The sequence below is a fragment of the Gavia stellata genome, chromosome 6 (assembly GCF_030936135.1).
Source record: "Gavia stellata isolate bGavSte3 chromosome 6, bGavSte3.hap2, whole genome shotgun sequence".
In the NCBI taxonomy this organism is placed as follows: Eukaryota; Metazoa; Chordata; class Aves; order Gaviiformes; family Gaviidae; genus Gavia; species Gavia stellata.
Window position 1 is genome coordinate 40,767,328 of NC_082599.1, and position 24,653 is coordinate 40,791,980.

General features: G+C 38.1%; 1 protein-coding gene across 1 annotated transcript in view; it reads left to right on the forward strand.

Annotated features, from left to right (window-relative positions):
- The first annotated feature begins 296 nt into the window (after positions 1 to 296).
- Positions 297 to 24,653, forward strand: part of KCNH8 (potassium voltage-gated channel subfamily H member 8) — a 192,883-nt gene continuing 168,526 nt past the window's right edge. The window contains exon 1 of the mRNA XM_059818632.1: positions 297 to 372. Within this exon, the coding sequence (XP_059674615.1) occupies positions 297 to 372 (76 nt within the window). The remainder of the gene's footprint in view (positions 373 to 24,653) is intronic.

The following is a 24,653-nucleotide window of genomic DNA, read 5'->3' on the forward strand; positions in this document are numbered from 1 at the left end:
AGGGGAGGGGGCGCGGGCGCTGCTGGCCGGGCGGCTCCGCACCTGTGCGCGGCGCTCCGCGGCTGCCCCGCCCGGCAGCCAGCGGCGGGGGCGGGAGCGCTCTGCGGTGCCGGGGCTGACGAGCGGGGGGCTCCCGGCGCCGGAGGCAGCGCGGCGGCATCCCCATCCTCCTCCTCCTCCCCATCCTTTCCTCCCTCCGCCTCCTCCCTCCCCTCCCCCGGGCGCCCTCTGCACTTTCTTCTCGAACCAACCTCGTAGGCAAACTTTGATGGGGAACCTCGCACCGCGCTGGAAAAATGCCGGTTATGAAGGGATTACTGGCACCCCAGAACACCTTCCTCGACACCATCGCCACTCGGTTTGACGGCACACGTGAGTCTGGGCTGGGGCAGCGGGCGTCGGCTCCGGGCGCCCAGAGAAGGGGATGCACCGGGGGCACTGTGCACGCGATGGGAGCCTCCTCGTCCCTCCCCTCCGCCCTCCGGGGGTTTCCTTGGTACCAGAAGCCGGCAATGAGGCGAGGGAGCTCCCAGCCTCTCCCGCTCTCCTGCCTGGCTTCTCCACAGCTTTGCAGGTGAGGAAGGTGCTGGGTCCCCTCTCCTCCCGACCCCCTGCTCGGGGGCTTCGGGAGGGCCGGGGCCGGGGGGAGCCGGACTGCCGCTGGAGCCAGGATGGCTGTAGGGAAAGTTGTGCGCTGGGCTGGGGCTTCCCTTCCCGCCCCGCGCCCCCGGTAGCCGAGAGACTGCGAGGAAAAGGCAGGCTTTGGAGCCTGGGGAGGGCTTTGGCAGGAGGTTTGGGGATTTTTTTTCTTTCTTTATTACCACTAGCCCCGCTATTAAATCTCCCGTAAAAGCCGAATTCCTGTAAACCGGGCTCAGCAGTGGCAGCAGCTGTTGCAGGGTGTTAGGGGAGGGAGGGAGGAAGGAAGGGCCCTTCGGCGGCGGCGCGGCGCTGGCAGCGGCGTCCGGCTGCAGCACCATGGACGGGGCCCGGAGCCGGACCCAGGCGGGTCCCGGCGGGGCGGCGCGGGGCTCCCCGCCGCGCGTGGCCCCGCTCGGCAGCTCCCCTGGCAAGGCGCCGCCTTAGCGTGCGGAGCTGGCTCCCGTGCGGGAAGTTGGCTTGCTCCCCTACGACTGTGGGTTAGGAGTTGCCCGTACCTTGAGTTCTGTTTCTTCTTTAATGGAGCTCATTTAAAAAAGAAGGGGCGGTGGGGCGAGAGCAGATTTGAGCCAAAATGAACTCCTTTCCCTTTAATTCCCTTTAAAAAGTCCAGACATCCGAAGTGGAGGAAAAACAAACTCAGATTTGAGGGTGCTATCAGCCGTTTCTTGACTGAAAACGTCGCAATCTAATGGGTTTGATATCTTCTTGATTATGTACCTATTGTCATTTTCTCAATGGTTCAGTTAGTGTGTGATTATGACGACTGAACTGTGATTACTATATCAATAAGTTGTAAAATGTCACGAAAATTACATGATCACTGAGATCAATTGTAGAGAAACACAGAACTGCATTATAACTGCTCTGGTAGTCTGAGGATACATAGCTAATTATGATTCAGAGCTGTGTGTAATAGATAATTCATTATAAAGCAATCCCTCTTAAGAATACTTAAATGTACCTTTAAATTCCTTCAACTACAGAACTCAAAGTCCTTTTCCCCCATCCTCCACTCTTTTATTTCTATAAAGCATATGTGTGTTATTTACTGTATATTGAAGCATGCAGCTCTATTAGGAGTTCTGTTCCTGATGCTGTCATTTGCCAGAAAAGCAGTTTTTCCCTGCTTTGTGCTCAGGACCCTGCCCCTTTACAATGGCTTCCTTTCAAAGGATGGAGCACACAGCCTGCGAGCTGTACACATAAACATTTCACAAATTCTATATTGTTCTTCAAAGATCCAATTTAGCAAGCAACATTAGTGATGACATGCAGGTCTTTTATTTAATAAACACTAGAAAAATGTCTAATCCCTGTGTTCTCAGTGACACTAACAGACAAGTGTGGTAGAAAGTTTATTGCTTAGCTGAATTCTATAGTCAAATGTAGCTACTTTTTTTTAAAGCAGTAATTCTACTAACCTTCATGAAGTCAACTGGGCCACTCTTTTCTTAAACAAGAAGAAATAGACCCCAGCGTCGTACTTTGAGATCTCTAATGCTAACAACTCATCTACTTTTTTCTGGGACATAATTGAAAAATAATGTAATTGGATATTTAAGTACCTTAAGAAAATACAGCACACTATATTTTATTACAGGCAGTGAAATATTTCTTTTTGGTTAGAGTTTCAGAATTTGGCTTATGTATTAAACAGGCCTAATCTAGAAGTTATCATTGTATGATTATCAGCATGTGAAATATTCCCAGTTCACAAGGGAAGATTTTTCATGAACTACGTAGTCTTACGTCTAATGAAACTTTGGAGGATGGTATTATTCTACGGAAAACTGATAGCGTGTCTCTTAATTTAAAGAATAACATAACATCTGGTTTAGAGTGTTGCAGTAAAATAATGAATGAACTCAATGTTTTTTTGAAACAAAGTTATGTATACCAATCCACATTACAGCTCAATTTAAAGTCTTCAGAAATAGCTCATCTCCTTTGTTGCTTTGATACAACTTTTTTTTTCCTTTAAAATGATAGATTTAAATATAAAAAATATTCTTTAACTGACAATTCTTTCTAAATAAAGAAAAGTAATTTTGCAATATCAGTATACATATCTGAGCATCCAGTAGAAACATTAAAGCAAATTTTGTTTTCATTTAAATTGTCCAGGTGGTATTACTGAGGTTGTACAGGTGGCTAAAGCTAGAAGTAATACTGATGGCTAATCCTTGCAGGAATCGGTCCCATGTCTTACTAGTTTTATAGGTGATACAGTTTGTGAAAAGAATAGAACTGATATGTGGCCCTGAACCTGAAGCTGTGTTTCATAAACTATTTTGACCTCCTCATACATGATGATATTTAAATGTTAAAATAAGTTTTGGGGTTTTTTTGTCAAAAGGCATCTTTATGTTGTTGTTTTAACATAGTCTGCAGTTAACAGACCTCCTTTCATTTTAAGCCTCTGGGAAGGATATATTATGTTGTCATCAGTGATAGACTAATCCACCAATGCATCTTTAATCCAGAAGAGGGATAATTCTAATTCTGGGCAGCAGTGCAAGAAAGGATTCCAGATAATATTAGAAAATATGCTTTGCATGGAAATCTTCAAAAATTCATTCACATAAGTAATTTAATTTTACTATTGCAACAGTTTATGTCTAATTAGCAATTATAAATCATGTTATGAAAAAATTGCATATCAAAAAAGCACAGATAACATCTACTTGACAGTTACTTCAGCTGCTCAGAATTCTCATGGTAGATATTCTGTATCATTGTATGTATGTTACACATACATATTCTTTACATATCAAACCAGTGAATATATGCTAAACAAAGAGAATTAGATTAATGCTGGGGTGACTCTTAGCTGTGCAGGAGATTCCAGAGTTCTCCTTCTGCAAAGTTCCTATTACCCGTGTTGCACATGTGGAAGAACAGCACTAAGGGTTTCCCTATCTGGATTTCCAAGACGGAGCCCTTGGATCTGCCTATGTGCTGTTATACCTTCACCTTCTTACAACTCTGAACTGTGTTTTGTGTTCCTGACATTGTAGTTTAAGTCAATGCTTTCTCAAAGGGTTTTTCCCCCTCCACCCAATAACTAAGCACCAGGTCATCCAAACACTCTTTGCTCCCTCCGTTAGAAATGTGTTTATGTGGTTATTGCTCATTCAGAAAACAAACATACACATTTTCAAATTAATAAGTTGTGGTTTGGGTTTTTGGTTTTTTGTTTTGGTTTTTTTCAGATTTTCAAGACTATTATTTTCAGGTGTGAAAATATTTAAAATATAAGCCTATAATCAAACCCTCCAAATATTATGAAACTAAGTGTCTGAATTAAGTTACTTCACTTCAGGCTTTTGAATGGAAAATTTGTACATTTTTGCTTCTCCACACTATTTAGATTAGAAGAAGCATTTAGAAATGGTTGGATGGTAGAAAATTATGTTCTATTGCTTCCTCACATATATATAAAAATACATATTCTGTAAGTACTATTTATTTATTCAAATAGATAAATCCACACCAGAGGTAGTTGTTTCTGCAAATTTGTGATACTTTCTCAGACAGCAAAACTAAGAGGTTCAGCAAATGGCCTCATTAATTTGTATCTTTAAAAGTACAACAATTTTGTGTATGTTTATAGTATAAAATGACAGCTGAAGTTCTATAATTATCTCTTGTCTCTATCAAATATGATCAGTTTCCAAATTAAGTATGCACTTCCACATCCTTATTAACAGTCTTGTATGATCTGTCTAATCTGAAGACCAAGATTTAATTCCTTCTTGCTCACTGTCACTGGTGATAATTTGATAATTCCCTATTTGTAGAACAACTTTGACACTCAGATTTGTTTTCCAATTAAAAACTTGCTCAAGTATTAACAAACAGAACTTTGTACCTAAGCAGCAATGTTCATACTTTTTTTTGGTCCTTACCAATCACATGGATTCAGTTTTCTAGTTGCTTTAGTTACCCCTGAGTGGTGATCAAAAGGTACCTGATGAGAACATACAGATTTAAGCATATCAAATTTGGTGTCAGCATGCTTCCACTGGCATGGTGGGTAGAACCAGGTTGTCTCTTTTGAATAACCAACATTTGGTACAGAACTGAAAGCCTTTGAACACAGTGATCTTCACAGATTTCAGGGGCAGATAAGCTTGCTTTCCTCCCCTGCTCCCCCCATCCCTGGCCACCCCCATCATTTGCTTTTCATGCTGATAAACAAACTGGTGAGGTCTGCCAGGTTGAGCCAAAGCACTAACACTTTCTGCAGCTTTGTCATTAAACTCTGCGTCTCGTTCAGATTGAATCCTACTCTCTCTAGACTAGTCAATGTGCTGCTTAATCATAACACGGTTATCACAAAAAACTTCAAAGACAGCAAAGCACTTCTTGGCTACTCGTGCTACCTCACGCTTCTCCCCAAAACCTGCTCAAGGAATTGTAAGGGTTAGGTGTAGGGCAGCAGCAGCTGAGCTTTTCAGGGGGAGGATGGTATTGATCAGACTCCAGGATCAGAATGGTCCATCTCCCAAAGACAAAAGCCTGTGACCAAAGGAGGGTGAAAGAATCAAGCTATGATAAGCACTGGTCAATGTTAGAGAGGCTTCCAAGCAGTGAGAGTGGAAAAGCTGGTGGCCTGTCAAACTCTCCTTCTGAAGGAGTGGAGGTGCAGTGAAAGTGGTCTAGTTCTTTCTGCTAGAGATCAAGTCAGTCAGCCAGAGGAATGTTTCCAAAGATACCGTTAGTCTTCCGGTATGCAGACTCATTTTGCCCTTTTTCTTATAACCTTGGATAAGTAAATAATGTGGTGTTTCGGATGAATCATGTATTTGTCACTGCAAAAGTATACTGTCAACACAAGAGAAAATCTTGACGTTCTCAGTTCAGAGCACAAAGAAAACAAACACTTTCCTTTCTGTACTTGTTTCTGTAAGACATGGCCTGTGTTGCAGCTTGCTGTATCTCTGTTACTAAAAAAAAGCAAATGTGATTTTGAATATAAACCAGGGGTCAGATGCTGGAATCTGTGTTGTGCTGTTGCTCTTCGCTGGAAGTAACCAAGAGGTTAGATTAGGCAGCTACTTGAAAAATCTTTTCCTCTTCTTTTTGGCACAAGTGTTGGGGGTGTAGAACCTCATAATTTAAGGTTGTATTAGTTGGATGATCTTTGCTTTCAGCAGCTATAGTAACTCCTGATTCTAACTTGAGCTGAAGTTGGACCTGAAAGATACAGAATTGGAGGTTTCAGAGGCATCTTAAGACCACATTTCTTAACTAATTCTTGAGTTCTAGCCCTAAGGATCTGGTTTAAGGGAAAAAAAAGTGCAATTTTTAATATTCAGTCACTGGATTATTCTTTAAAATCATGAAAGTTTGTTATTACTGGATGTTTTATTCGGAGAGCATATTATTGCTAGAGAAAATACTGATGTATTTGAATTGTCAGGTGGCGTTCTCTTGTTTTTTGCTAGACAGAAAGAAGTTAAAATCACAGTCGTGCAGTCCATCCATTCAGAAGGCTATGTAACTCGTTAAGCATGCCACTTTTAAGTCTAAGGTTCCAGGTTAATACTCATAACTGTAAAGTTAGACTAGTAGACCACACTTATTTCAGAAGTAAACTCTGTATTTGAATTCAAGATGAGCATTTGAAATTTAAGAGTGGAAAAGAGACATTAAATAAGGGATTACTTTTTTCCCCCTCAATAATGCAAGAATGTTATCCTCACTATTGTTTCTGGGTATAATTTTATATGTGAGCCTAAAACTTGATACTCAGTGCAGTGATCGAAACAAATCTGTATATTTGAAGTGACACGTATTTGAATGAATGTATAATTTGTCAATGGATTACAGAAGAAACTCCTTAGAAGGTTTCTAAATCTTACATGATTATCAGGATTACCACTAGAGATGTTCTGTAAGTGTGCTCTCTTTTTCTTCTCCAAAGGTATCATACTATTTTCTTCTCTGATAAAGTTTCAATGAGTAAATAGGTTTGTTCTGAAAATAAAGTTATCTTATTGTTATCATTGCATTTGTAGATTCAACTTCTATTTTATCGTATTTTTATTTTGTTTATGCAGGTAGCAACTTTATACATATTTCCAGTCTTTTTGGATGCAAAGAATATGCGCTCAGAGTATTGTTCAGAGCAACAGAACAATAGAAACACAATAAAAACACTGCCTCAAGCACATGTAGAAGTGTAAGCAAATATATATGCATGAATATATTACAATAAATCAGGAAAGGTATGTGTGTACAGAGCATTAGCTACTGTTAGTACTATTCTGATGTAATGTATTTTTGAAAGAGAAGGAAGTTGCATGTATTACATCAGCTGTAGCCTGGAGAAGGTGAACACAGTTGCTATAATAGTTCTGCATTTTTTACAAGCTAGCTTACCTTACCTTAGCTTGTGTTAAAGTGACTAGAAGTAAAAAGCAATTAAGGAACAATGTGCTCCCAAAGTAATGTTGTTTCCTGCCCCCTCAATCTAAAAATAAATAAATATGTACTCGGCACTGGTGAGGCCATAACTCAAATACTGTGTTCAGTTTTGGGCCCCTCACTACAAGGAAGACATTGAGGTGCTGGAGTGTGTCCAGAGAAGGGCAATGAAGGTGGTGAGGGGTCTGGAGCACAAGTCTTATGAGGAGCAGTTGAGAGAGCTGGGGTTGTTCAGTCTGGAGAAGAGGAGGCTGAGGGGAGACCTTATCGCTCTCTACAGTTACCTGAAAGGGGGTTGCAGAGAGGTGGGTGTTGGTCTCTTCTCCCAAGTGATGAGTGACAGGACAAGAGGAAATGGCCTCAAGTTGCGCCAGGGGAGGTTCAGGCTGGATATTAGGAAAAATTTCTTTACTGAGAGAGTGGTGAGACACTGGACCCAGGGAGGTGGTGGAGTCACCATCCCTGGAGGTATTTAGAAGATGTGTGGATGAGGCGCTTAGGGACATGGTTTAGTGGTGGACTTAGGGTTGGATTGATGGTTGGACTTGATGATCTTAAAGGTCTTTTCCAACCTAAATGATTCTATGAAACAGAGAAAAAAGGCGGGGGGGGGGGGGGGGCGGGGGGGAGGAATAAAGAAACAAAGCATTCTCAAACTACAGACAGGAGAGAGGCTTCTTTAAGAGTAAGAAAAGTCTTCTTTTGGAGTTTCTCTTGCCAAGTGCTTCTGGCTTTTTCTGATTTCTGGGACTGATAATAGTATCCAAAGGCTTTGGAACAGGTGTTGTTCTTAACATACTAGCATATTCAACATTGAGCTTGACATCACGTGTCTTCTGAGCACCCCTAAAGCTTAATGCTGGGCTGTCAATCATTTCAAGGATAGACGAGACAACTGCGTTATGGAGAAACACCTTGTCTTCCATGTTGATCTTAGATGCAGGACTTGTTTTAAGAATTGTGGTCCACTATCTTATGATGTTGCAATGATTTGCCCCTTTTCAAGGAATGGTGGTTGGTTTGTTGTTGGGGTTTTTGTTTGGGTTTTTTCTTTCCCCTCCTTGCGAGTCATCTATTCCATTTTCAGTGGCTGCTTAAGACTAAGTCTAGAGCTTTCTGATCCCTGGAGAGAAACCTAGGTTGAGTCAGTTGTCCCTGGGTCTTCAAGAGACACTTTTCAGCAGAACATATTTTTGAGAGTTCATGGCCAGTTTAATTATTTTCCATTAATGTTTTTCATCAGGTTATATAAAAAGCATTCAGAATTCTGCTGTGTTTTTTCCTTAAAGCAGCACTGCGTCTTTATCAAATCAGTGAACTCTGATAGGAACCCACTTATTCTGTGTAAGGAAGAAGGCAAATAAGCAGTAATGAGGATAGCCAAGGGAACTGTCCTGAAAAACTTCCAAAATGTTCCCCCTCAAGTAGAATGAAGGAGGTAACTGCTTTGTAGCTGAGTTTGCCAGTCTTTGAGGAATCAGGAAAAGTATTGAAAATACAAGTAAAACAACTGCTATTACCATCTAGGTTTTTCACAGAATTTTGTAATGGCAAACTGGCAACATGCAAGGTCAATTTTTTGGTCAAGATGAAAGAAAATAAAGCCCAATTTTAAAAATGTTTGGCCTAACTCTACTTTTAGTGAAGCTGATACGAAATTTATTCCTGTTATAATCAATTTTTTTACCTCAGTGAGAAGAGAAGTGTTCAGGTACAACTTTTACCATGGTGTTATGGAATTTTGCAAATCCATGCAATAACTTCTGACAGTTTTGCAACTAAAGTCTGTATTTTTTTTTTTTTAGAGTGACTGTAGATATATCCCACGGAGCTCATTGAAATTGTATCAGTATCCTATTTAGGTAAATGAATGAGGAGTCTGGCCCAAGACCTAAAATGAGCTTTCCAAATAGTACCTTAGCTTTTTCTGGTTTTTTTTTTTTTTCTAGAAAAGGTATTCCAAAAATATTAATGCACTAAGTATGAAAACTTTTCCTTAGTACCAAGCACAAAACAGAAATACAAAAAACTATGTCTTGTGTTTCAGGAAATATGAATTTACATACTTTAAAGAAAAAAACTGTGAAACATCAGGAAATTATCTCCTTTAGAATTCACAGTATTTGACAAATGGTTGAAAGAAGTTAACACAAGTTTTAATGGAGAAAATTATTCATAGATCCAACAAATAGGAAAAAAAGAAGGATTTTTTTGTCACAAAATGATTCCTTTTTTAATAGAACAGTAATAAAAATGTAAATACATCCATGCATTGAGTCTGGGTTAGACCTTTCTTGTGTCAAAAGAAGAAATGGAAGAAAAACTCTGACACAATCTAACTTGACTTTTCTTTATTAAAGACATGTAATCTATCATACTTTTTATCATTAAAAAAATAATGTAAGAGACCTTGTTTATAGTAAAGGAATTAAATTTCAGTATTTAGATGTATTAATTTTGGGGGGGTGTAGGCTGTTTTGAGGTAGTATTTTACAAAGCCCTTTTGAAGAAAAAACAGCTTCCAGTGTGTCAGCATTGAATTCACTTTTTCTCTAGGCATTACTTATGACTGCTAACAGTCCAGGTTCCAGCTCTTAGGACTTTTAGGGGTTGAAAGTTGCCAGGGTTATTTTACTTTTCCTTCAATTTGAGCCTATAGGAACACAGAAAGATTCATCTGGACAGCATGGACCCGAAACTCATTACTACAGCTTTTTTAGTGCCCTTTTCTTTTTGCCTTCCATCTCCCTCAACAGCTTGTTATGTACGTGACTAGACATCTTATTCCAAATGTATGCAAGAGAACTCTAAGCTAATTTATTTGATTTTTACAATGACAAAATTGTCCGAAGGCAAATAGCTCAATATTTATTTATTCCCCCCCCCCCCCCCCCAAATGTTAGATGTCCCTTGTTATGAGAAGAGCATGTTTTTTGCACAAATTGTGGCTTTTCTCACATTCTGGAATTAAAGATGATAAGGAACTTAATGGGAATATTATATTGTTTTAGAGGAAAATACTTTTGTAGGATAAACAAGCTTCCTTGTTAAAGATCAAACGCTTTCTTCGGTGGCTAAAAGAAGCTCAATAGATCAATAATAATTATAGTATATCAGCAATAAGCTGATTTTTTGTTTGATCCAAATGAAAATACACAATATATTAATCTACATCCTTCTTTTGAATGTATGGATTAAGTTTGTGAGATAAGACAGTCATTGCATTTACTGAACTGGATTGTTTCTTTATTGAGTTGAAAGATCTTAAGGCTAGGAGTTTGGACTTTTCTGCTTCAAGAACAGTGGGAAGAAGCACGAACCTCATGAAACCTGCAGTTATAGAATCATGTGGTAGGCATTTCAATAATTAAAATTTCAATGTAGAAAAGTATAGGTAATAAATATTAATGGAACAGGTTGAGCTACACATTTGCCAAGAATAAGGAAAATTAACAGGATCACTGATTTTCAGAGGAAAATATACAGCTAGAGGTTGTGACTGTTTCAGTGGTGTAGTAATTGGGCAGCATGGAAGGAAAAAGGTGAGAGAATAGCGCAGTTAGACACTATATTTTGGGGGTTATTCAAAGTCTTACTGTAAATTAGTGTTTGTGATTTTAAAATACATTGTGGCTTTAATGGCCTTGTTTTAAACAGAGCTGTGCTACAATACCATACGGCCAAGTTACTACTTAGTTGTGCTCAAGAGCTGCTTCTGCATTGAAAACAGAAAGCAGGATGCATTAGATATCCTAAATCTCTTTATTACTTTTTTATATTTTTACAGAAATATTTACCTAAACTTTTTTAAAGTAGACTTTTATGAGATTTTTAGAATTCATTAGGAGAGTGACTGCTGATACTGCCTTGCAGAGTATGTGTCTGACAACATGCATCTGGTACTAACAAATTCTTGCCTGGAACTAGGCAGACAATGGCTCTTACATCATGCTACACTGAGTCCTTCTCTAAGGAAAAGGGTGGTGGGCTTGGCTACCTCACATCAGTTATGTGAACTCACTGCAGTGCAGTATGAGACAAAAAGATGGAGGATTACAGGTTACAGATTACACTTTCAGGTGTGCTAAAGGTTGTGCTAGTTAAAGCCTACTTCCAGATTTTCTTCTGGTAGGGTGCAGGTTTGCACCCAACTATTTCCAATAGCTTTGACATCCCTATAAGAGCTTGTCATTTTTCCCTCTTTGAATCTGTGATTTTTGTCTTCAAATTCATTAGCAATTACAGATAATTATTTAATAACTCATCTTTGTATGTGCAGCCAGTAGACATAAGTGACATGTCAATTTTGAAAAAGCAGGCTATTCTCCTTTAAGATGTATTAAAAGCCTCAAGAAAAAATAGATTTTAACTGACCTTAAATACAAAACTGATTTTTTCAGTTTTATTTACAGTATGAACTGGAGTGGTGAATGATTTTTAGAGGGAAAGGGTAATCTTATGTGGTACAGTGTACAAGTCATCTTTAACCAAGAAAGAGAAAAGGAGGGAGTAGCTGCGAAGAAGCAGTGATTGACTGAAGGGATTGCTGAGTGATCAGCAGGTAGTGCTGTGGAATGAACTAAATGGCAGTAGCTCTGTGGGAAGCTTCACTTCAGTGCAGAATATGGCCAGGGAAATGTTACTGTGAACGGGAATAGTCACAGGAGAATTAAAAGCACTGTCTCCTCTCTTCTCAGAGAACAAATTACCTGTAGTCCTACCTAGTGCTTGGTGGAAAGCCATCTGGTAGTCTTGAATGTCATAGGCTGATGTGTCTTCATTATCTTATTGGTGAATGTTTAGCCACTAAAACCAACGAATCAAAGTCTTCATTTCATCATATTGTAACTTCTAGCTGGTTGATATGGGGGAAGGAAGCAATTAAAAGTAAGTTGGGTAGCTGGCTTGGTGAAAAAGCATAGTAAGGATTGACTATGGCAACTTGGGTTTTTTGGGTGTAGGGTGTTTTTTTAATAAAGGACTACCTTTATAAATGACTACTTTTATAAAGGGAATGAGGAACCAGGCGTTTTATTTGTTTTGTTTTAACTGATTTTAGGGTTTTCATGTGCTATCCAGTCATCCACACATAATCTTAGTTCTTCATAAACTTACATATAGTATGACTGAAAGTCTGCTGTGGTTCTCATGTTTGCTGTCTGTCCTGCCCCTCTTCCAGAAGTTTCCACTCCTGCTGTTGGGGTGGATCAGATCTGACCAAACAGCTGCTGAGCAGCTACAGATTGCATCCTGGCAGTGAACAGTCCCAGCTTAACTCCACGCATGGGGCTGTGAATTACAGCAATTCAGTGCTGCTTCCCCAGGCAGCTGATCGATGCCTGCAGCAGAGGCAGCGATCAGCAAGAGTCAGGATGGACAGGTGGAAATTACTGCAGACATTTAAACTCATTAGTCGTAATTCTTATACAAATAAAACTGGCAGCTGTTGAGCTGTTTTCATACTGCTATGAGCAGGATCCAGATGGGGACCCGGGGCTTTGGTTCCAATTGCAACTCAGTGCTAATAACCAAAGCAGATAGTGGAAGCAGGAACACTTGGAGAAGTGCACAGAGACTTCGTTGCCTGCATCCAGTTGGAGCTATCTGAGTTGCTCTTTTCCTTCTACTTTTGTCCTAACTAAACAAAATAATTATGTATTAGAGGTGCACTTCCTTTCGACCCCAACAGTATCTTCAGAAAAGCAATTATCTGGACCTTTCAAGACTTTTTGTATTTCAGGTTTGTAAATATAGAAACATACATGAAGGTGATAACCTGCTTTAATTACAGAATAAAGCATGCTTCAGTTAGAAGTAGTTCATGTATTCATCTTTCTGCTGAAGAGAGTCTTCTGGGAATGATTGCTTGAACTGTCAGGGCAGCTGCAGGCCTTCTGTTTGTGTCTTTTGTGGTGAATAATTTCAGCATTACTGATTTCTGCTGTCTCTTTTGTGGGTTTGTTTTTTAAATGTAAATAGTCATAACCTGATGTGGTATCAATCTCACCTGAAATATAACGAATTACAGAGGTAAGAACTTTATATAAATAGCTGTGATCACTCACAGAAATCATGAAACAAGGAAAAGATTTCTTCCAATGCAAACAACAGTCAGGGGGGATAAAGAAAAACAGCCACTATATGCATCATTAAGTAAGCTGCAAAATATAGGTAATTGTCCAACTGACAGTCTCACAAGTGACAAGTGAATAGTACAAGGAGTGTCTCTTCCAGGGAAGCAGAAGACCAAATTCAGGGAATTATTAGCCACCTAAATAATCTGGGACTATAGTTGTTCATTCACTTTTTAGCCTTATTCTGCTTTTAAAAATGTATTTCCCTTTTATGAATTCTCTGTAGGCAGTGTCTTCCCACTGAAAGGAAGAAAGACAAAGGCCAGAAAGTCCAACAACAAAAATACTGTATGACCTACACCATGGTGGATAGATCTTAATAAGCCTAGTTTTGGGAGATGAGTGAAATAATTACAAGCTAAGAGGTTAGAATTAATTGGGGGAATTATGTTTCCCCTGCCTGATGTGGTTGATATATTATTTTATATGAATTGACATTGAAAAAAATACTTCCAGGGTACAATTAAAGATTATGAGACTTTTTCTGCCAGCTTTACATATTCTGTTCTGTGTTGGGCTAACTTTCTAAGATGAGCAAGAATGAAGGGAGAGAAACAGGTTTTTATATTTATATCATGAAGGTATAATCTCCTAACCTTTTTGATGGTCAGAAGTACGTAAAATTGATTGCTCATGTTTAATTAAAATGTATGTAGTAATTATTCTAATGAAAATATTTTTCTAAAGACAAGTTAATGAAAAAGAATCTTTGCAATAGTGTTTCTTAGTTTGATAGTTGTTGTTTTTCCAGCTATTAAACTTTAACATATTGCTGTGCAGAGCACAGTGATTTTATTTAATCTGTTTTAATGCTCAGAGTATTGCAGCAATTTACATAACACTTGAATGTTTTTGGTGTTCATTTATCATGGTTAATTTGTGGCTTCCAGGGAGAGTTTGTGAATGGCACAATAAATTAAATATAATAATAGAATAGTTTGCTTTTGAAAGCAGATGCTTCCTGATAGCTTTTCAGGTTTGGCAAGCAAAGTTTGTGGCAGTAAGCCACTGCAGTGAGTGTTCTGATAGCTTGGCTATGAAAAAAAAAAAAACCCAAATCTTTTGATTTTTGGCAGACTTCACCAGTATCTCCTTTGGTGCATAAGACAATGCCATTTTGGGCCACATAACATGGAATATCTCTCAGGCTGGGGATGCAAAGTGGGAAATTCTCTGCAGCCAGACTTGGTCCAACTGCATGGCATGCTGTTCTGCTGCAGGGAAGCACCAATGCCTATCTTGTTCCAGGAACCTTTGTGCCAGATTAGTACGTGATTAGCATATCAAATATCAGGGCTGGCAGCTATATATACAATGTGGGCACCTGACAGGAAAGGGTCTGAATTACTGTCCTGTGTGATATTCAGGCCTGTGTGCTGGGATTATGAGGCAAGAGCCAAGAGCTATTCTCTATATTATCAAGAAGGTAAATAAATCCCCAGAAATAAAATAAATTGTATCCATAGAAATTCTATTTCTTCCTACCAGTACTGCTACCCCATACTAAGGGATATGTTTATTATTGTTGTTAAATTCCCAATGCTTCCTGAATGAATTTGTACTCACACTTTTGATCAAGCATATGGTGTTACTATGGAAAACAAAATAAAAAACCTTCTGAGGTTCTGAACAAAACCATTTATTTAATTATTTGAAATTTTGGATCAGTTCTGCAATTTTATCAGGTTTTAAGCTTAAAAAGTAATTTTCAGAAGTCTTTTGTATTTTTTTTACTCAAGAAAGGTCATGATGATCAAAATAGTTTCAGGATCTGTAGTGGTATCTAAATCAGGATATCTAGTTCAGTTGCTCAAGTATAGTGGTAAAGGACTTGATAATTGTAACAGAAGAGAAATAGAGAAGTTAGAAGAATGAAGGATGTCTCTCATTTCCACAACTGCAAACTACTACCAGAGTTATGAGACTTCCACAACCAAAAGCCACTCTTGCACCATACTTATCCCATTCTTGCCATGAAAGGGATGTATTTCACACCCTTAGTTCTTTTTGTAGGGTAGCTACTTTATGCGAATGACTTACTGTACATGAGAAGCATGTTTCCATCCTTACCCTCCATTTCCAAAATTACTTTCATAAAAAGATATCCTAACAACATTGGGCTAGCAGAAAATGTTAAACTTAGCTTAAACTACACTGGTGACAAACCTGAAGGAATAAAGCACAGAAATAGATAGTCTAGGTCCCAGAGACTCATCCTGCACTGCAAACAGAAAATACCTCTCTTTTTCTTGGCATGTTCTCAATCACAGACTTTGAAGAAATGAAGAGGATTTTTTATGACAAGGGATTTATAATGGCCTACGCTATGATGAAACAGCATGTCTATAAAGAGGAATTCTATCTTTACTTGCAATGCATGTTTTTTACAACATTAATGCCTAGTCAGCAAGACAAAAACTTTTCGTATAAAGGTTGTTTCAAATGTCCAGGAGAAAAAAATGTTCATATAAAAATGTTCCTACAATTATCCTTAGGGACATGGTTTAGTGGTGGACTTAGCAGGGTTGTGTTTACGGTTGGACTTCATGATCTTAAAGGTCTTTTCCAACCTAAACGATTCTATGAATCTTTGTGAAAACTGGGCATGAATAATCTCTCTCCTGGCTGTTTTATGAAGCTTGTAGCATCTCAGCACCTTTCAGACCTCTTCTCCACTGTTAAATATTGCTCAAGACAGGCAGGGGATTTAGTGTTGAGAAGGGAAAAGATGGGGGGAATCAGACATGCATAGGGAACACATTCATTTGTGTTCTGTTTTCTTTATTATAATAAGCAGCAACAGATTACAACTTTCTTGAGAAATTCAGCAAGCATGGGCAATCCACACCAGTTTAAGTACCAGCCTTTATAACACTCTGAAATAGATACTTACTGACTCTGCATGGATGCTTTCCAAGTTCAGATGTATTTGGCTTCAATATCCTAAAAGAAATGTTTGATACGGTAATTCCAAATCGATTGCCGTGAGGGAAGAAATGAATCAGTTGAAATGCTGGGAAGATGTATAATAGTCATATATGCTAGTTGTCCTTCTTGTTATTTTAGATATGAGCCTTTTCTTAGAACTGCCTTCCTCCCTTTTAGCTAACAAATTTCTCAGTCAACGCCCCTCTCAGAAGTGTGAGCAGAAGGACTGAAGATGGGCTTTGTGTCAATTGGATATTTGGGAGTGGCCTTTGAGTGAGTAAGGCACTTGATTCACTTTCCTGATGAAAGAAGCTCTGAAAGTTACGGTGAATTTGGCACTATTTTTTTTTTCCTTAACTGGTTTAAGTTATTTACAGAATGGAGTAGGGGAAAGTGCTTTTCTCTTTTGACTGCAGAGGGAATCTTGCATTCTTAATCTGTAGTGCTTCTTGGATGCACTTTAATTAGAGGTCTAAAATAGACCGTATAGCTACCCTTTATAACTGCACAAAACTTATGATAAGAATCTTTTAATAGCTCCTCTCACATCTGGAAACAATGGAACCAATTATGTGTGAGAGTTACCTTTTTTCTGGTTTTATGGGAGGATCTCGTACAATACCATCTTGAGAGGACTGATGCAGAGAGTGAAATGCAGTGGTCAAAAGCTAGGCTGCTTTGGTTTTTGTCTTGCCTTTTTTTCCATCTTGCTTGAAGCAGATAGAACTTAAGCTAATTTCATCAATAGAAATTACTGCCTAAGTTAACTGGAATAATTTATTTGCTTGAAACAACAGTTTAGAAATAAATGACGCTTAAAGGACTTACCTAGCAACATTCATTTTTACACAATTTCAGCTAAATCATATATTAGCACACAAAATGAAGCAGCTGGGCATAGCCATGACCCTTGAGAAAGGAGCCAAATCTGTATCCATAAATTTAACCCATCTGGATATGAAGAGGGCTTTTTAAGGTATGTGTGATATAAGTAGCAGTCTTAATATGCACATGATGTACTTTCTGATAATTAAACCACGACTGGACTATACAGTCAGTTATTTAATGCTTTTACTATTGCTGAATAGGGTTTTCTTTTTGCCTGAAAATATACTTGAGGAGTATGAACTTGACTGGCTTAGTGATGGGGATCACAGTCTCATTCCTGCTTGTATTTTTTTTTAAATACGAAAATAACTATGAATCTAATGACCAACGAATTGCACATTGCAAGATACTTCTAATCAATCATGCAGTCATTAGTGAGTTATCCCCATGAAAACCATTTCTTCCTAAAATAGCAACATTATTTGGCATGAAGTGTCAGAACATCATGTACTTACTACAGGCTCTGTTGTTCTATGCAATGTTAAAAATGCTATCGAAGTAGTTTCCACATATACTGAACTACCTTGTATACCATTAAGTATTTTAAAATAGTTTTATCCACTGTTAGGAAAAGCTATGCAGTTATATCATGCATTTATAACATAAAAGTCAGCATCACAACAATACCTGTTAATATTACAAGGATGTGGGTTCCAATTTTTCCTTTGTTACTGACAATTGTAGGATGCTTTATTAATAGGGAGTAAAAATAGGAGAATTTGGTTGGCTTAGCCTGTATTTATATGTCCATGTGTGGAAATTGGAGAATAAGGAACAAGCCCTCCTGACAGTTCTCAAAACACAGATACAAAATTAGTTTATACATAATCATCCATCTCTGAGTCAGCATGCAATTTATAACTTGTAGTGCCTTACTTTTTTCTTGAATATAGCAATATTTCTCTTCCAGATGATGCTATATGTGCTAAATGGGGGGAAAAAATATTCTGGGATTGATTGCATTGAAAAGCATAGTAAAATCCTATATTTGTAGAAAACAAAGTTGGTCTCTGATTATTTTATCAGACCACACATCTTTTGCCTATACTCTGTGTCCCAGTTGATGGTTTTCAAATTCTGTTCAGCAATTTGGTTCCTTTGGCAAATGGCCTTATCAGCACTGACTTCTCTCAAAGTTGTTTTTCTTTTTGTTCTGCTTTATTGTCACACCAAGCATCTTCCCACTTATCTGTCTGGAGGGAGATTTATAATGGGTTTCTGTATGTATTTCAGATCCCAAGGGGAAGAGGACATCTTATGGATGATAAATCACATTTCCTGTGCTTAAATTGCTTACCAAAGCCCTGATTTAGGAAAAGATTTAAGCACAAACTTGGCAGGAAGTGTATGTCAAAATCTTGTGCCTTTTTTTTTTCTTTAATTACTACTTGAGTGGAAGAGGAAGGGTGTTGCATTAAGGGTGAGAATTTTTTTTTCCTCTCCTGATTGAGGCCCAAGCTTTTGGTTTACTAGATTATGTCTACTCAATTTATCTACCTTTGTTTTTTGAAATGGGGACCTTTGTAATATATGTATTCCTTCCAGTTATTTAAATGAGAAAAATATTAGATATTATTATTGTGGCAGTTAAGTCTCTATTTTTCACCCCACAAAAAAGACGGTCCTCCTAATATAGCTGTCTGATTTCTTTTTTATTTTTCCATATTATTTAACTCAATCTCTGCTGTTTGCAAATTACTTAGGGTTTCTATTGCTTTGACCAAGATCAAAACTTGATGATTGGATCTTTATTGTGTATGTATGTACAAATATGTATGTACATGTAAGTTCATTCAGTATAAAGGAATTTGTATAAAGGAATTTGTATGAAACATTTGAAATGAGGCTGTGTGAATAATGGATTCTTTATTTTGGGGAGTCTAAGAGAATTTTTTAAAAAAGCAAAACAGAAAAACATTTTGCAGATCTAAAAAACCTTGTTTAGGACTTTTATGAAAAAGTTTAAAAAACTGTCTATTTTTAAATCCTTTCACTTTCAAAAAGAAAACTCTATTTTGAAGAATATTTCACTTTTACAGATCAAAAAGTCACAGTGTCTGGGGTGAAACGAACCACAAAATTCAACTGGTATATGGAATTAATTCAAGTTTATGCAAAGTGGCTCAGGGAGCACTTGTTACTTACCATTCTTGTTTGTAGTTTACTTTTTGCTAGGTTTAGTTTCACTTACAGAATGTGTCAAAACCAGTTTCCTGGCATACACTGTATTCTAGGGTTATCTTCTGCACTGTGGTATGTCTCAGTAGTGATGGAATAACATCCCCACAGCAATTACGCTAAGTAGTGTTGCTGATGTATTTAATACTCTCTTATCTATTTTAATACAGTATAGCAGGTGGAAATTGGAGACAACCTGCTGTCAACAGAGCAGCCCTCTCTGCTGTGTTACCATTTCTATAAGAGCTATATAGATAGCAGATAGATTTAATAAATACAAGTAGTTATATGAAGTTTAAGAATCTGTGTCAAAGTGAAGATAAATAGATAACGGAATGGTCACTTTCTGCTTCGGATTGATCAAATAGATTTAGAACTAGAGTCTTAAATGACAAAAGAGTCCCCAAACAAGAAAAAATATCATGTTTTTTTAGTCCATGTTACATAGTTATTTTGTTTCTTTGAGATGTGAATACAAAGATTTGTTTACATAGTGAATGTCTGTACTTATGAATATGTAACTTGGATTAGATGATATTTTTCTGAACATATGTTAAAAAACAAATTTAATAGAAAGTAATTTATCACAGAGGTATTCTGCTTTGGTATATAATCTTTAGAAGAAGAAGGTAAAAAGTATGTAAAAACAGACTTTAAGGAATATAATTATTAATAGTGGTCATAAATCCATAGATCTGGGTAGGTTCTAAATGTTAATGGAGATTAGCATGCTTTGCTTTTCTAATCTGTCTATATGTTGCTGTGATTCTCTATATTTTTGAGTACTCAAAATTCAGTGAAATTATCTCTCCTTTTTCAGAGCCAAATGCTTTTTTTTAAAAAAAAAAAGACTTAATTTATGGGAGTTTGCTTTCAATTATTTTGTTTTGTTTTTTCTCATTTCCTTTCCATATGGTCAAGGTTTTGGATCACACAGTAGCTGCTGCAATAGTTAATTACCTCAGCATTCAAGATAATTTTTGAAAGCTTTTTCATGGAACTTTCCCCAGCAATATGCAGAGACAGGAGCTATCTCAGGGCACTGCTGGTTGCCAATTCAACTACAGTTCAATGAATGGGCATTTTATTTCTCTGGATTACTGTGAGAACAACATAGAACTGTCTGGATGAACAATTCACAGCAAAAACTGTTCAGCAAATAAAACCTTTTATTTACTTTTTTAACTGCACATGAAATGTTAGTGATCAGATCACACTGTACACACATTCAGGATTGGAGAAGTTCCACACTTGGGCCTATATTTCTGTTTATCTTCCTGAGCTTGACTGCAACTTTGGGAAGGCTCCTTACCGGCATAGCGATTGACAAGATCGGGCCGAACTTATCTGCAATTTTGATCTGTGTCCCAGTGCAGAGCCCAAGTACCTGCTCGTCAGTGTGATTAAGGAATTCAGTCTCTCAGTCATTATGTTCACGGCTTCAGCAGCATAGGGTGAGATAAACTACACTTCCTTGAACCATACATGACATTTTTGTAGAAGGGGACAAAATCTTTTTTCAGGACAAGAGACTCTGTATTTCATGTATAATTCCAGCAAGCTAACTCTGCTGGAGAATGATTTTAAATGAATTTCAGTTTCACAAATAATAACAGTGCCAGAGTCTGCAACCATTCCCTTAAGCCATGGTCTAATGATTATTGCACAAACAACCATGGAGATTTACAGTGTTTGTACTCTCTCAGGGATGATTAGTATCTTCACAGTGCAGCCAACATAATGGATCTTATTAGTGTTCTTCATATGTTTCTGTGCAAAATCAGCTAACATAGCTTAATCTACCTTCTGTGAACTTTGTAGTCAAGTGGCGAGGAGTGCTCAGGTGCTCTTTCTGCTGATTGAGACAAGAGGTCATGGTTTCACTGGGTGAAGACAGATTCAGGGAGGAAGGCAACAGCTTAGTACTGATCATCTCATAACTCTGCTTAGTACCCTATGCCATTAATTATTCCGTTCATTTCAGTGGAGCCATTTGCAGAGCAGACATACACTAAATCAGAAGTGATGAGGATGGGCAATGGTAGTAAATGATCTATGCGGTACTCTGTTTCTTCCCATTGTGGTCTCTTCATTACTCCCAGTAAATCCTGGAAGAAGAAAAGCAGATGCTTCTGTGGCACTTCTTTTCTTCTGTAGAGGCAGGCAGGTAGTTGAAGGAAGATAATAAGGAGCAACTGAGGCCTTGACAGCTCCATTCTCTGTCATATATCGCCAACTGTGAGGAAAAAGAGGAAAGGGGCTGGCATATCTATCTTATCCTTCATTTCTTTCCCTAAATCCCAAAAACAAGGGATGGTGGAAACCAGATTTTATATCTTGGATGGAACACATATTAAGTGCTCTGACCTGCTTGGTGTAGTTATTGCTGCCTGTTACCCAAGGGGAACTGTGAATTGCAAGGTGCAAATCTAATTCAGCATGAAGGAGGAATGCAGAATATGGCCCATTTATTTTTAAGTTTGAGGAAATAATTAAAGCAAATTTGTTGTGGTTTTCACCCTGCTCTAATTACAACACAGAACACTTCAAATGTAGTTATTGCCAGATCTATTTGCATATTCAGTGTAAATTAAAATAATCATCCTGATTATCTGTCAAGATATAAGTAAAGTGATCATAAAATAGACGGAATACAGTATTCATTTTCTTACTGTAATATGTTGCCTGAAACTGAAGTGTTATGGTCCCAGGAGTGATATATGGATAAATATTAATCTATGAACTTGATATTACTTTTTCATATCATGCTTGTAAGTCACAGGAAAGTACATAAAATGTTTCACTCTGGTTTCACCAGTTTTGAGCAGAAAGGCTATAAATCTGTGACCTGTCACTATGATCACTAATAAATGAAGAATGTAGTTAAGAAATAGAGTTTCTGAGGAAAGTATAGTCCCAGTATACCGAGCTAAATTTGTAAGAGTTTCTTTTAAAGGAAGTTGAAAATGTGAAATGAAAGACATAGTGAGGAACACATTCATTTTAAAAGTATAAGTAAGGGAATAACCGATTTTCCTCTTAACCATTTGGACGTGTGGTCACAGTGAAGAATCTGGCTGTAGAAAGTCATAAATGAACAATATGTCCATCTGAACTCTTCCTATTTAGATTCTACCTGGTATTTAAAAATCTTAACCCTTTTTTAGACTTAAAGGTATGTTCAGAATTAAAAAAATATTGTTGAAAATTATTTTGTTGGACAGAACAAAGCTATTTATGTCATTTTCAGCTGAGTAAACCTCTGTTTTAAAGAAAAAAGGTATTTTGCATATATTCTAAAAGTAGTCACTTTGATGCAGAAAGCAACTATGATTTTTTTCCATTGCCTTCATTACCTTCTTCGATTGCTTCTCCATTTCATCCCAAATGGCTTTTTCCAGAGATCTACACAATGTAGATTTAAGGCATAGGTTCTTCTAGACCTGCCTGTTCTCAAATTACTGGTTTAAAAAAGGTGGAAATAAGGACACTGACATATCTATTACACTGAATAGTAAACTGTCAGCAATGATGTAGATGCAAAAGATGAAGTAGGAACAACGGAAAAATACATTAGAAATTACTGGCTTTTGATTAATCTTTCATGCCAGTTTTATGTTGGTACAACTTAATTATTTTTCAGTGCAATTTGTTTACACAGGTTTAGAATAAATTTTATTTTAAAATACTCTGAGTACCGAGTAAAAAGCTTAAATCTGCAAATTGACATGTAAGATAGTCATGTATCTTAGGCAAACAAGATTTTGTGGTTCTGAGTTCTCAAACATATCTCCACATATACTTTAGATTTACAGCATATGCAGTTACAATTGCAGATATAATGAAAGCAAGTACTAGACAAAGCACAGATATTCACAGTTCCATTGAAGAAAAAGGAAATATGTCTTCTGCTAGTAGCAGGATTTAGCCTGTTCAGATTTCATTTCATTTCTTGATGGCAGTGGAATCAGTCTCTGCTTCTCTTCAAATGTTAAGCTTTGTGCTTCTGCATCCTGGCATAAGTAGAGGAAATGAGCAGCAACTGGAATGGTCTTACACTGGCTGGCATGGAGAGGAAACAGCTACTGGAAACTGCCTTGGTAAATGTCGCGTTAAAGGGCTGAGCAATTTGGCAGAAAATAAACCCCCTTGCATTCCAGCTTGTCCTCAGATATCAGAGGGGCTGGGGGCAGCTAGGCTTACATTCTGAGTGATGCCCAATTCTCTGTATTACAAGTCTGATCACGCTCAATATATATGTATATATTGAATCCCCACGATTACGGATGCACTTGTAACTCCATACGCTTTCTAGTCTAGCCGCATTGCATGAACTAGCACGGGCACCCTTAGGGAATTTGGTCATGTTCAATGAGGACTCTCATGGCTAGATTAATGAATAGTGTAGTTGATTAAAGCAACCTATCCACAAGTTCTTTTGGATTGCCAGTGATAGAGCTACTGCCCACAAAGCACGTGCACATACCAAGAATATGAGTAATATAGCCTGGCTACAAACACGTTAAATCACAAAACAACTCTACAGAGCTTTCTAAATCTCGTGGGGAAACACTTGGTATAGCCCAACATTCAAATCTTACCCAAAGGCGTCCCTATCGGGGGGAGGGGAGGCTCAGCCTGTTGACTGATCCCAGATGTCAGAGCAGGTCTGTGATGGTATCTTCCCTAACATCCCTCCTCTCTTAAGCCTTTTCATACTATTTTTACTTTAGAGGTGGAGCTTGAGTGACTCTAGTCACATGTTTCTTTGTTGTAATGGGTGTAAGAGTTTCTCACTTTGCTTTTGAAGGTATAGACCAAGAAAAATTCAGAGTGCAAGCTCAGTGCGGGGCGGTTGCACCTTGGAGGTGGGTAACTTTTGGGATGGAGGTGTGTTTTTTAGTATTATAATGAGATTATAGTGAGTATTTTGTCAAAAGGTGACAGACTGTGGGCCCGTTCCCAGGCACTCCACTACACACCATTACAGACACTAAATAGGTTGTTGTTTCTTTGTACAATAGCATTGTCTTTGACCTGGTACATATCCTATTATCAGGGTGAGTCTCCAGCTCATTGTTCCATAGTACCTTCCAGTTCCCGTCTTATCACAGAGCCTGGCCGCAGTGTCTCCACTCCGCTCCACTCTCTGTATAGTTTCTCTTGGAGTCAGCACACCAAGCTCCCCTGGTTTTGCCAACACCTAAGGTTGCCTAGGGAATTTCTGTGGGATGGAACCCTTGCATGACTGCCACGCTCCACCCTGAAAGTTTCTTTAATGCTGTACCTTTCCTTAAAATGTGAATACAGATATAATTTCTAAGTCACCTCCAGAAATAATTCCACAGTAAAATAGAGGACAACAGTACCGTGCAGAGCCTAAAGCAATACCTGAGGTTTAAGATTAAGGTATAGTCACTGGATTCATTG